The sequence below is a fragment of the Triticum urartu genome, chromosome 5A (genome assembly GCF_056163025.1).
Source record: "Triticum urartu cultivar PI428250 chromosome 5A, HENAU_Tu73, whole genome shotgun sequence".
NCBI classification, from domain to species: Eukaryota; Viridiplantae; Streptophyta; class Magnoliopsida; order Poales; family Poaceae; genus Triticum; species Triticum urartu.
In genome coordinates this window covers 679,838,531-679,850,678 of record NC_141877.1, presented here as the reverse complement: position 1 = coordinate 679,850,678, position 12,148 = coordinate 679,838,531, and the positions used below count along the sequence as shown (strand labels likewise).

Sequence of the window (12,148 nt, the reverse complement as noted above, 5' to 3'; positions counted from 1 at the left end):
ATAATATATATACCACATCCGAAGCATAGACAGGACGAGGACCGACGGGGGCGGATACCAAAACCATCGCACTATATAAGATGCAATAATAAAAGTAAGAAAATAATACAAGTATCTGTGTAAACATACAAGTAAGAATATTTTACTTTTCAGAAAGAAGATAAGAACAAGAGGCTCACCACGGTGGTGCCGGCGATGAGCTCGGCGCGGGTGATCGACGGCGGTGAAGACGGGGGCGGGACGTGACGGACCGCTAAATCTAGACAAATATTGTGGAAAATGGAGCTTGAAGGTCGAGCTTGGAGAGGAGAAAGATTAAGTAGTGTGGCTCGGGCATTCCATCGAACACCTTGTGTGCATAGGAGGTGAGCTAGAGCACCAGCAAGCCCTCTCCCCCTCAGCCAGAAAAAACAGAGCAGTGTGCTCTGCTCTTATGCGAGGTGGTATATATAGGCACTTCATTGGTCCCGGTTGGTGGCATGAACCGGGACTAAAGGGGAGCCTTTGGTCCCGGTTCAAGCCACCAACCGGGACCAATGGTGGTGGGTCAGGAGCGAGGCCCATTGATTTCGGTTCGTCCCACCAACCGGGACCAAAAGGTCCAGATGAACCGGGACCAATGGCCCACGTGGCCCGGCCGGCCCCTGGGCTCACGAACCGGGACCAATGCTCCCATTGGTCCCGGTTCTGGACTGAACCGGGACTAATGGGCTAACCCGGCCTGGACGAAAGCCCTGTTTTCTACTAGTGCAAGCTTGGTGTGCTAAACATCGACGACCGATTAGCCGCTTCACGGCGACATGAAGGCGGCCATCTTCACTTCCCAGGGCTCCGGAGACGAAGGTTACGAATGTGGAGTTGGAGACAAGGGCGGACCCACATATAGCTAACCGGTGTCACAGGACACCGGGTGCAAATTCCTGGTACGTTCTATTAGCCGAGATACTGGGCTTGGACACCCGTAAATTTCTTTAATGGACACCGGCAGGAGCGGCCCATATATCAACTCATCTAGTAATAGCCCATCCGGTGGCTTTGGATTGATTGGATTGTTAGAAGCTTAGAGCGTGCAGCCTGTTCGGCTGCTTAGAGCATCTCCAACGACCGCGCAAAACGACGCGTGTGCGCGGTAAACGCAGCTTTTAGCACGCGCGGGGCGTTTTACCGCGCTCCAGCGGCGGCGGGAAAACCAGGCGCGCGGGAACTGCTTGCGCGCGCGTCATCTTTTGCGCGTCGCTTCGGGCGCGCACTACGCGCCTCTCCACGCCTCCTCTTCTCCTCTTCCTCTCTCTCTGCCACGCGCCGCTCCAGCGCCCCGCCACCGACGCGCCTCCGCCGCCCCGGCGCCCCGCCACCGACGCGCCGCCATGCCGCCGCACCGCCAAGGAGCGTCCGGCTACCGCGGCGTCCGCCTGCGCCCCATCGGCGGCTACTACGCGGAGATACGCTTCGGCGATCTCCGACTCGGCCTCGGGACGGCGCGCGAGGCCGGCCGCGCGTACGACGCGGCGGCATGGCGCCTAGGCCGGCCGCGCGGCCAGATGAACTTCCAGGATGTCTACACGCTCCAGCAAGCGCTCGACCGTGCCCCGCCGTCGCGTCTGAACATGGCACAAGACCGTGCGGAGCACGCCGAGCGGCAGCGCCGCCTCCTCGTCGCCCAGGAGGACGAGCGGGTCATGGCGGAGTGGCGCCACCGCCACCCGGAGGACGTTGCCTACGAGCAGTCCTACTGGGCAAGGCGTCGCGAGGAGGACACGCGAAGGCGCCGCGAGGCGCGGTTGGACAGGCGTCGGCGCAAGGCGTTGGCGAACGCGCAGTCCGATCTCGTTGAAGCAGGTGGGCAGTTGTTCTTCATGCCGGATGATGATCGGTGGTTGGACATCTGGCTGGATACCTCGGACGACACCGCCGAGGAGGATGACGATAGTGATGATAGCGACTTAGACTAGTTTTTTTTATGCAATCTATCTCGTGTTTTATCGTTTGTCGTTTTTAATTATTATGCAATCTATGTTTCGGATGTAAAATACATTTGTATCTTTAAAAATCTATGCAATCTATCTATTTTCCAATAGTCTAGAATGAGTGCGTGCTGCTTTTTTGCGCGCTGCTGGAGCGGCGCGCGCGCTGCATTTTAGCGTGGCTGCTGGAGCGGGCTGTTAGAGTTGTGTCGAATATTATGTACAAAGTAGGTTACAGTTGGACTCTGAGTAGTATTGTGTTTACATAGAATATGTAGTCGTGTCCAAGTAGGACACTTGTATCATAGGCCTCTCATATATAGCGGGGTAGACACACGATGTAACATATGCCAACATAATAGCATCGGAACACAGGGGAAGCCGGCGGCATGTGCCGGTGTCCAGGGCGACCGGGTGCGGTATTGTAGCGGTGTCATGAGGAGGAGCGCCCATAGTCAAGCCCTGTGAATGTAGCCATATCGGTGAACCTTGTTAACAAATCTCGGTGTCGTGCTTGTGTGATTGCTTGGTTCTCAGATGATCAACGGAGTGCCTCGGATTTATTCTAACAAGTGGTATCATAAGCTAGGTTATTCGGAGGCTGTGGATTATTGATCCGGACGAAATATAAGTTTAAGATGCAGCCGGCGGCGGCGTGGTTCTCAACTAGATTTGAAGAAGCAATCGGAATAAAAGTCGACGGCGTTGAATCGAGCAAGCGGCAGGCATATCGTAGTGCGGCGCCTGGAAGCGGCCTCGTTGGGTGCGTGGTGGTGCGGCTGTAGCTGTCGGCCAAGCCGCTGGTGCGGCACTGGTTCAAAGGCAGCAGGCTGCTTGGCCTGAGGCCGAGAGCGGAAACAGGGACCCGAGGTGAAGCCACGTCAGGGCCATGGTGCTTTGGTAGTAGGCCGGGCTGGGAGTGCTCGTATGGGAGACTTGTTCCATACGGAATTGCCAAGGTGCTCGTATGTGCAGCGTATTAGAGATTTGTTTTGACAAAAAAAAAAAGAGGACCGAGTCCTCCCGTACGACTCGGAAAGAGAGGCAGCCAGGTCCAAATTGGAAAGAAAAAAAAATCCATTGATGATACGCATCCATTGGAAGGCAAGGACAAGGCAAAGCAAAGCTAGCATTGGAGTTTTGTGCAAGGGAGCCGAGCCACCACGTGAAGCAAAGACTAGTAGTACATGGATCAATCTGGTTCTGTATGCGTACACCAGTACTTGGGCATCGCACGGGAAGTTTGGTTATTTTTTCGCAGGGTCAACCATACGAAGAACCATGACGTCAACGGGTATCAGGTTTGAGGTGGAGAAGTTCGACGGGACTGAAAACCTTGAGTTATGGCAGACAAAGGTGAAACATTTGTTGGCACAACAGAGATGCTTGAAGGCGTTGCGGGAAGTCATGTCAGCTGTCATGGAATTATCATGTGATGGATGGAAATTCTTGAAAGACGATTTGAGAGTCTCGAGCGTGTCATACAGTCGGACAAATTCGGCTGGGTCGGACTAGATAATCTGACGGAACGACGCAAGTCGGTTGGAACAAAAGACGGTGGTGGAATCGGCGCTGACGATATAGGAGCGTGATGCTGATGGTGACCGACTTCTGGGCGTGGAAACACGTGGCGCAGGCCCGAGGCTTGTGTGGCTTCGACAAGACTATGGCGTGTGGTTGATTCAAGATGGCGTACACATGTGAGTTTGAAGTCGACGGGACGCGAGGGTGGACTGATCATCTACCATGGAGTCATGTTGAAGGTGGAGCTGGAGTTTGGAAGACTTAACTCGGTGCTGATTGAGGGGCTACGACATAAGGATCCAGGGAATCGAAGCCTATTTAGCAAGGGAAAAAAGCGAGTGACACGTAGTTTGGACTGGAGCCCAGTGGTCTGATGGAAGCGTGAAATTTGTCATCGGTCGGCGATGATCGATGGTATTCTGCAGCGGGGGTTGAGTGGTGTGGGTTCGCGACCCTTGAGACTCGACCGGGACAGCGGAGGCTCGACGCGGTAATAGCGGCGAGGCGTGCGACGCGCACGGGACATGGAGACGAGCCAGGGCTCTGGTGGTCATACATGTAGTGAGACAACTGCGAATTTGACTCGGGATGACTACAAGCAATGGTAAAATTCCTTCAAGTTTCAGACAGGCGGTCAAGAAAGGAGCTGTGATGTTGAGTTCAGATAACTCTTATTGTGACATCCAATATGTGAGTTGTTCATTTTTCACGCAGGTCAGTGATCAGTGTGTGATGGCGTTGGACTGATACTCTGGAAGTTGGGAGCACAAAATAGAGTAACAAGGAACTTAATTTTGCTCGAGTGTTGACTGTGGTCAAAAGAAGAAGGGACTACAAGTTGCAGGTGGAGTCATATGGAGTCTTTGGAGTAGAAGCGGTACTCATGAGATAAGCTCAAGTACAATGTACATGGAAGTTTGACGCATTGACAAATTCAGGGTTGTGGAGAATATTCGCCAACGTGGGGTTTGTTAGAGTTATGTCGAATATTATGTACAAAGTAGGTTACAGTTGGACTTGTAGTTGTATTGTATTTACATAGAATATGTAGTCGTGTCCAAATAGGACACTTGTATCCTAGGCCTCTCATATATAGCGGGGTAGACACACGATGTAACATATGCCAACATAATAGCATCGGAACACAGGGGAAGCCGGCGGCATGTGCCGGTGTCCAGGGCGACCGGATGCGATATTGTAGCGGTGTCATGGGGAGGAGCACCCATAGTCAAGCCCCGTGGATGTAGCCATATCGATGAACCTCGTTAACAAATCTCGATGTCGTGCTTATGTGATTGCTTGGTTCTCAGATGATCAACGGAGTGCCTCGGATTTATTCTAACACGGGCGCAGCGCGCCGCGCCAAATCAGCCGATGCACGCGTGGTATATGTATTTTTTGCGCGCGGCGCTACCAACACCTGTTGGAGATGCTCTTAACTTCACAGCAACGCGGTGTATGGGCCACCGCCGCGGCACACTCAGCAGCCGGTCGGTGGTCGCCAGCCGCTCTTCCTGCCCAGGGGCGGCGCCAACGTGGGGTCGTGTAGGGGCGGCCGCCCCGGGTAAATGTTTCGTACCTAGGGTACCCACCCTACTACTTTGTCTGGCAGACACCATGGGAGCGAGAGTGAGGAGATTCCGTCGTAGTCTGAGGTCGACTCGAGCAGGAAGACGAGACAAAGAAGATAACGGTTCATTAGATGGGCCAGCGAGAAAGTCATAGAAAATCTGGAATCGGTAGTAAAGGCCCAACAGAATAAGAGCCCGTTATTTTTTCCTTTGAGAGTTGATGTTCCCTGTTGCAAAAAAAGAGAGAGTTAAAGTTGAGTTAGATGGGCCATCGATCGGAAAAACAGATCAGGGCATCAAGCGATCACGCCTCCATGCACGCCGCCCCGCTGAGTCCCACCGATGGCGCTCCATGGAGAGGGGTCCCTCTGTTCGTGCTACTCAGGGAGCCGTACACACAGGAGATGATTTCGTCACCGCTGCCGCCACATGGCCAGCTCAAAATTACAAGCGAGCAAACAAATAGCAGGTTCTTCCACTCTCCCCCAATCTTCTACTCTTGCGTTCTAGGTTTCAGTTTCGTCTCACCTGACCTACTTCCTGAAAATTGGATACTGAAAAGAGAATTGTTGGGATTGAAGACCAGAAAATTGTTGACCATTTCCATGGCATAAGGAACCCTAGTGGGCATCTACAAAATCCTCTTCATATAACTACTCCCTCCGTTCCGAATTACTTGTCTTGGATTTGTCTAGATACGGATGTATCTAGACTCATTTTAGTGCTAGATACCTCCGTATCTAGACAAATCTAAGACAAGTAATTCGAAACGAAGGGAGTATAACTTAGTGGTAAATGTGTGTCTTATCTTTAGTTTGACAAGTGCCATTTTGTATAGACTTTTTTAACGTTCCTAGTTCTTGAAATTGAAACTGCTTTCAAAATCCGTTTTGAAAAAAAACTGCTTTGAAAAGTAACTGTGTTGATCGTCTTGTCTGAATGCATATTACTACTTCGCCAATTACTTGGGTTACCTGTCTTTGTTTGATTGCATTGTGGCTTCAATTATTTGTTTCCTTTAAAAGTTTGCCCCGGGTAACTCCAAATCCTAGATCCGCCACTGTTCCTGCCATTGCCTAGCGCTAAATAATCAAATGAATTAGGTACGGCCACCATTCTCGCTCAACTACATGCATACATCTTAATTTTACCTAGTTATGTTTGTCCAAATTGTATGGCTAGGGTTTTCAAATTTCAGGGTATTAGATTTGAGAATCAGGTTGCTGTGATTAATAAAATTCTCCTAGTGATTCACATCTATTTGGATTATTTATCGACCAAGCTTGATAGCAGTAAGAACTAATGGCAAGTAAATCCACAATATGTACTACTACATGGTTTTGTTTCTTCTGTACGTAATCAAGATATATCGTTCTATGTCGCCGTTTGTTGTTTTTATTGGTTGGAGTTCTTATGCTTTATTGTTCAACTTTATAAAATCAAATAGTATTTCAAGAGGAACACTTCATTTTGGTTAAAAAATTATATCGATGGACATTTTTAGTTGTTGACTGTGTTAATTTTATGTATATTACTGCTTTTTATCCACCGTGTAGTGTGTACACATGGACACCGGGAAATTTTTATTCTGGGTCCGCCCCTGGTTGGAGAGCGCCGAGGCGGAACTGGAGAAGGCGAAGGCAATAGCCAGAGCTTCAGTTCTCTGGGCTCACGGCCGGACATGGGGGACGGGCACGGGCGATCATTTAGATTAGGTTTAGAGTAGATTTTAGTCCGATTTGTATGAAAAATGTAATCAATTTCATCCGGTTTATATGAAAAATGTTTGAAATGTAATGAAGTTCGTCCGGCTATGTGAAATCCACCGTGGTTGCACGAATTTCGTCTGGTTAGTACAAATAGTTGTTGAAATGTATACGGGCAGTGTTTGATGGCGGCCTCCGGCATCAGTGTCCATGGACGGATGACAGAGCAAATTTACAGGTCAGCATTGATGATGCCTCCCAGGCAGTGTACAGTTGATTTGTTTCCTGAACTAACAAGTGTGTATATGCTTGGGTGTTTCCCCCTCAAAGAAAAAAGATACCCACGCCAATATACTGGCCCAGCTCCAAAGAAAACCTGCTCAGAAGGTAAAAACTTCATTTTCTCAAAAAAGAAGGCGTGCCGGGCGGGCGGGTCGCGAGCCATCGGATCTGGTACATCAAGTAGCCGAGCGATGCCTCCACCATTGCAAGTTGCAACAGGGGTCTTGTTGCAATTTTTTTTTGCAACATAAATCTTGTTGAAGATTTTTTGTTTTTGCAACCTCTTGCAACAGAGGTGGTGTTCCTGATTTTTTTTCTCAGACCAGGAGGCAGTCCACGGGACGGCAATGTCTTCCAGCTGCAGGCGGTGCAGAGGCTCGAGTGGCGCGAGCGGCAAACTGATCCATGCAGCAGCATGGGCGCCAGCAACGCGGGAGGAATGGCGAGGTGGCGGAGAAGGGGCGGGGATGAGGAGATCCGGGCAGTCGTGGCCATGCACGAGGATGGCAACTAAGCACTTGTAATATGAACACTAAGCATTTTGTTTTAGCATGGCAACTAAGAACATGTAATCCGGCAGGTAAGTACTATTCCCTTCGTCCGAAAATACTTGTCATCAAAATGGATAAAAAACATGTATCTAGAATTAAAATACATCTATGTACATCCCTTTTTATCTATTTTAATGACAAGTATTTCTGGACGAAAGGAATACGTTTTTAGCATGACAACGAAGCACGTGTAATCTAGATGGTAAGTATTATTTAGCACTCCGACTAATCACTTTCTCTCCCACTTCTTATCCATGGCTGCTGCTCAAAGATTTGATGTCTAATGAAGTTGATGTGTTATGGAAGACACACATTGGTGAAGATGAAAGGAACAGAGTGGGGACGGTGAAAGCGAAGGGGACGAAGTGGGAGCGAATATGGAGCTTTTTTAGAACAAACTGCTATTATGAGGGCCCATGCAGCCTGCGCGTTCTGAACAGTGAACGGCTCGGACGTATATACGGTTTTGATGGTTTATTATTCTTGGTGCCCTGTACGGGAAGGCAGCCGCTGTGTAGTTCAGTCCAAGAAAAATAAGGAAAGAAAAGAAGGAAGGAAGAGAAGAGAAGGGAAAATTCCAGGACGAAAAGATATGCATGCATGACTTGTGTTGCAGGGCTGGGCACTTTCATGCTGCGCCCAGAAAGGAGCAAGAAATATTAAGTGGCACGGGCAAGCCCTTTCATGCTGCACCGAGAAAGGAAAAATAAATAAATAGCACGGCCTGGCAAGGTGGTGGCACAGATATATCTTCTCCCGTAACGTTGGACGCACACACAACTTCATCAGTCAGCACTAACAAAGACAACTCCGGCGGTCTTTCCCTTGTCCGGGGAAGCTTTCCACAATGTTAACACTGCAGATGAAAGACGCGCCCTTGATCCGTGATCCTCTTTCCCGCACAGGATGTGGACATGCTTCCCGCGGCGTCAATGGAGGTACACCGCCAATCTTGGTAATGCTTCTGCTGCACACAAAGACGTCGCTATTTTTGTTTTTCCTTGACAACATTCTGTTTACGATTCATCAGTGGATATTGATAGTTGGATGTGCTTAACTAATACAGAGCTGCTTGTATTAATCTGTGCCCCTCCTGTCAAATGGAACGCAGGACGAAAAGACCAGGCCCTGGAAGAAATTAGTGAACGTTTCTCTGACAGGTGCGGCCGGGAGGATATCGAATCATCTGCTATTCAAAGTAAGCAGCGCCGACTATATTCAAATTTTATCTATGTAGGGGTGTTGGCACTGTCAACAATTCTCCTGCTTTCATTGAAAATGCATAGAAAAGAATGTCTCAGTACTAGCAGTCATAATATTCTCATTTACCAGATGCAAGGGCAGTATATTGATAGTGGCAAGTACTGCCATTCTACTGTTGCCACTAATGAGTACAGAGTCATGTGTTTCTGTTTTAGCCAATCTGACAACCGAAACTACCTGCTATATATGCACATAACTGATTATTACTTACATTTCTGCTGATGTACCATCTTTGTGTTCAATTACAATGCGAGTGACCATATTCTTGTCTTGAAATTTTGCGTCTAGCACATCTGAATATGGTAGTAGTGATCATTTATTGGACTAAATGTTTGTAGCTTACCTCCGGTGAGGTTTTTGGACAGGACCAACCACTAGCACTGAAGTTATTGGGCTCGGAAAGTTCAGTACAGGCACTAGAAGGTAGCTTCACTCACTTATTGTCCTTCGCATTTGAGAAGCAACACCGATCCATCTTAATTTTCTAGTACATAATAGTACACATTTTGAACTACATTCCAAATTCCAATATTGCTGTACTCCCAGGTATAAATAAGTTACTGAGACAGAGCAATGTCTCCCTTCTTCCTGATGCTTTCCTATAATTACAACTCCAGGTGTAGCGATGGAACTGGAGGATTCATTGTATCCACTGCTAAGGGAAGTCAGCATCGGCATAGATCCTTATGTGATCTTCAAAGATGCAGATTGGGCCCTTCTAATTGGGGCCAAACCCAGAGGACCTGGAGTGGAACGAGCTGCCATACTAGATATCAATGGTCAAATCTTTGCGGAACAGGTTTCCTTTTGCATTCTTTTGCTCGCAAGAATCCTTTATGTGAAAGAGACAGATTATTTTCTTCGCAGGGAAGTATATCTCCAACTTTGACATTGAACTATGTGATTCCTTTGATACAAAACATGCGCTGTCCTCTCGCGTATTCTAGGGTCAAAAACTATGATTCCTTAGCATGAAACCTGCTAAAAAACTTGAACAGAAATCTGATTTTAACAGATATGTGAGTACACAAATGCTCACAGAATAGTTGTGTTGTTATTCTCTGAAATTTTGGATTGTCTCAGGGGAAAGCACTTAACGCTGTGGCATCTCGGAATGTGAAAGTCATAGTTGTTGGGAACCCCTGTAACACTAAGTATGGACAGGTTTTGTGGTTGCTAAGTGTGTTATTAATTTATCCTGTTACCATGTCTGACCTGGGGTATATGTATGCTTCTTTTAGTGCTTTGATCTGCTTGAAAAATGCTCCCAACCTACCAGCAAAAAACTTTCATGCACTGACAAGGTTGGATGAAAATAGAGCCAAGTTTCAGGTACTTGATGTTGAATCTTAATTATCTATGATGTGTTTCTGTTATTTAATTTCAACAAATCACAAGACTAATCTGTCATTCACAATGTTTTTGCAGCTAGCGTTACAAGCTGGTGTGTTTTATGACAAAGTATCAAATATGACTATCTGGGGAAACCATTCAACAAATCAGGTGAAGATATGATTACAAACAACAAGGCTACTCCGTTTGTGCCTTCGTGGTGCTTTGGAGAACTGATTTGATGATTTCCATCTGAGTAGGTTCCTGATTTCTTGAATGCCAAAATTAATGGGAGGCCAGTAAAAGAAGTCATCAAAGATACAAAGTGGCTAGAAGAGGATTTCACTATAACAGTTCAAAGGGTACACACTGCTCCACATTTATCTGCAATTTGTCTATCATCTGGGACAACCAAGAGAATATTGTGTATTCATTCATATGGCTATGCAGCGTGGAGGTGTGCTCATCGAAAAATGGGGCAAATCTTCAGCTGCGTCAACCGCTGTTTCCATCGCCCACGCCATGAGGTCCCTTGTGACTCCTTCCCCAGAAGGGGACTGGTTCTCTACAGGGGTAATGCTTTCTACTTTAGGATTGTTCATTGTTTCTTTTGTTTTGGTGTACCACTGAAGCAAAGGCAATGCCCAACCATAGGTTTATACGACCGGAAATCCTTATGGCATAGCAGACGACCTCGTATTCAGCATGCCGTGTAGATCAAAGGTAAGATTTCATACTGAAATTCCCATTACTTTTCTTCTTGTTATTATACAACATCAGAATTTCACGATGACATTATTCATACAGGGTGATGGCGACTATGAACTAGTTCAAGATGTGGCAATGGACAATTTTCTCTGGGGGCGGATAAAAAAGGTAGTATTGAGTTGTAGGAGTAATGGATGATGATATGAGCATAGATAGAACACACACAATATAATGATTCGAATAACCGATCTTATAATAATTCCTCCAGAGTGAAGCAGAATTGATCGCCGAGAAAAGATGTGTTGCCCATCTTACAGGGGAGGTAAGTGATCTTGAAAAGTACTTAGTATCTTCTTGCAATGAAAGGAAAATGATGGGGAATTATGCTACAGAAATTACTAATGCTACATCTGTTCTTGCAATGTAGGGTAATGCATTTTGTGATCTTCCTGCGGATACAATGCTTCCAGGAGAGATGTAGTTCCACTGCTATCGGTCTTGCTAGCAATCTGCCAATGGCCACCCGTCTATGTTATTCTGTTATTAGAAGGGTGACAACATTCCCAACAGGAAGAACGATAGTTGCAAGAAACGACTGCCTGCAGGCTGTTGCAGCTATTTTCTTCTGTAATAAGCACGCAGACTTTTGTCGTGCACTAGTGTTTCAGGGACAAAATAAATGTGATTGAGAAATAAAAAATTTGCTTTCTATCATTTCTCTTAGTGTTTGCATGTTGATTAGTTTATTACTCCATCCGTTCGGAATTACTTGTCTCGGAAATGGATGTATCTAGACATTCTAGATACATCCATTTTCGAGACAAGTAATTCCGAATGGAGGGAGTAGATGTGTGGCTATTGGTTTTGGGCGCTACAAAACATATTTGCACACGGCTTGAAATGAGTGTAATACAATCCAGATATGACTGCCCAGATGCAGTATTGCACATCGATCTAATCTAAGACCCTGTGCTTAAGACTTTGTACCCAGCCACGATGATCCAAAAAAATCCGGTAAAATACTGACATTATACATTTAGTTACATCACTAGCCGAAGTAGTAATGTACCGTCAGTATCTCAAGCAGTCGAGCTTGCCCTACTTCTGGTATCTATGATGAGTGCACACTGTATAAAAATGAAAAATTGAATTCATTAGATAGAAATTGTAAGGATTCCATCTTGTACCACCCATGGTCCATTGTAAATAATATTCCAGAGATAATCAACGACTAATTCTAACTATAA

General features: G+C 46.8%; 2 protein-coding genes across 7 annotated transcripts; both read left to right on the top strand.

Annotated features, from left to right (window-relative positions):
• Positions 1-1,367: 1,367 nt before the first annotated feature.
• Positions 1,368-1,952, top strand: LOC147974091 (uncharacterized). Its single transcript, XM_087524906.1, has one exon. It carries the CDS (start codon positions 1,368-1,370, stop codon positions 1,950-1,952), a length of 585 nt encoding a protein of 194 aa, XP_087381032.1.
• A 6,382-nt stretch (positions 1,953-8,334) lies between these two features.
• Positions 8,335-11,615, top strand: LOC125529370 (malate dehydrogenase [NADP], chloroplastic). 6 transcript variants are annotated; one of them, XM_087522356.1, is made up of 13 exons: positions 8,335-8,553; positions 8,710-8,796; positions 9,227-9,284; positions 9,479-9,660; positions 9,945-10,015; positions 10,103-10,193; positions 10,290-10,364; positions 10,454-10,555; positions 10,644-10,766; positions 10,848-10,916; positions 11,001-11,069; positions 11,170-11,223; positions 11,329-11,615. In XM_087522356.1, the coding sequence occupies exons 1-13, from the start codon at positions 8,446-8,448 to the stop codon at positions 11,380-11,382; spliced, it is 1,143 nt and encodes a 380-aa protein (XP_087378482.1). In that variant the 5' UTR covers positions 8,335-8,445; the 3' UTR covers positions 11,383-11,615. The 6 variants fall into 6 exon arrangements, with proteins under 6 accessions (XP_087378482.1, XP_048549741.2, XP_048549740.2 ...); XM_048693784.2 differs by having other exon boundaries at positions 9,215-9,284; XM_048693783.2 differs by having other exon boundaries at positions 9,200-9,284.
• The last annotated feature ends 533 nt before the right edge of the window (positions 11,616-12,148 follow it).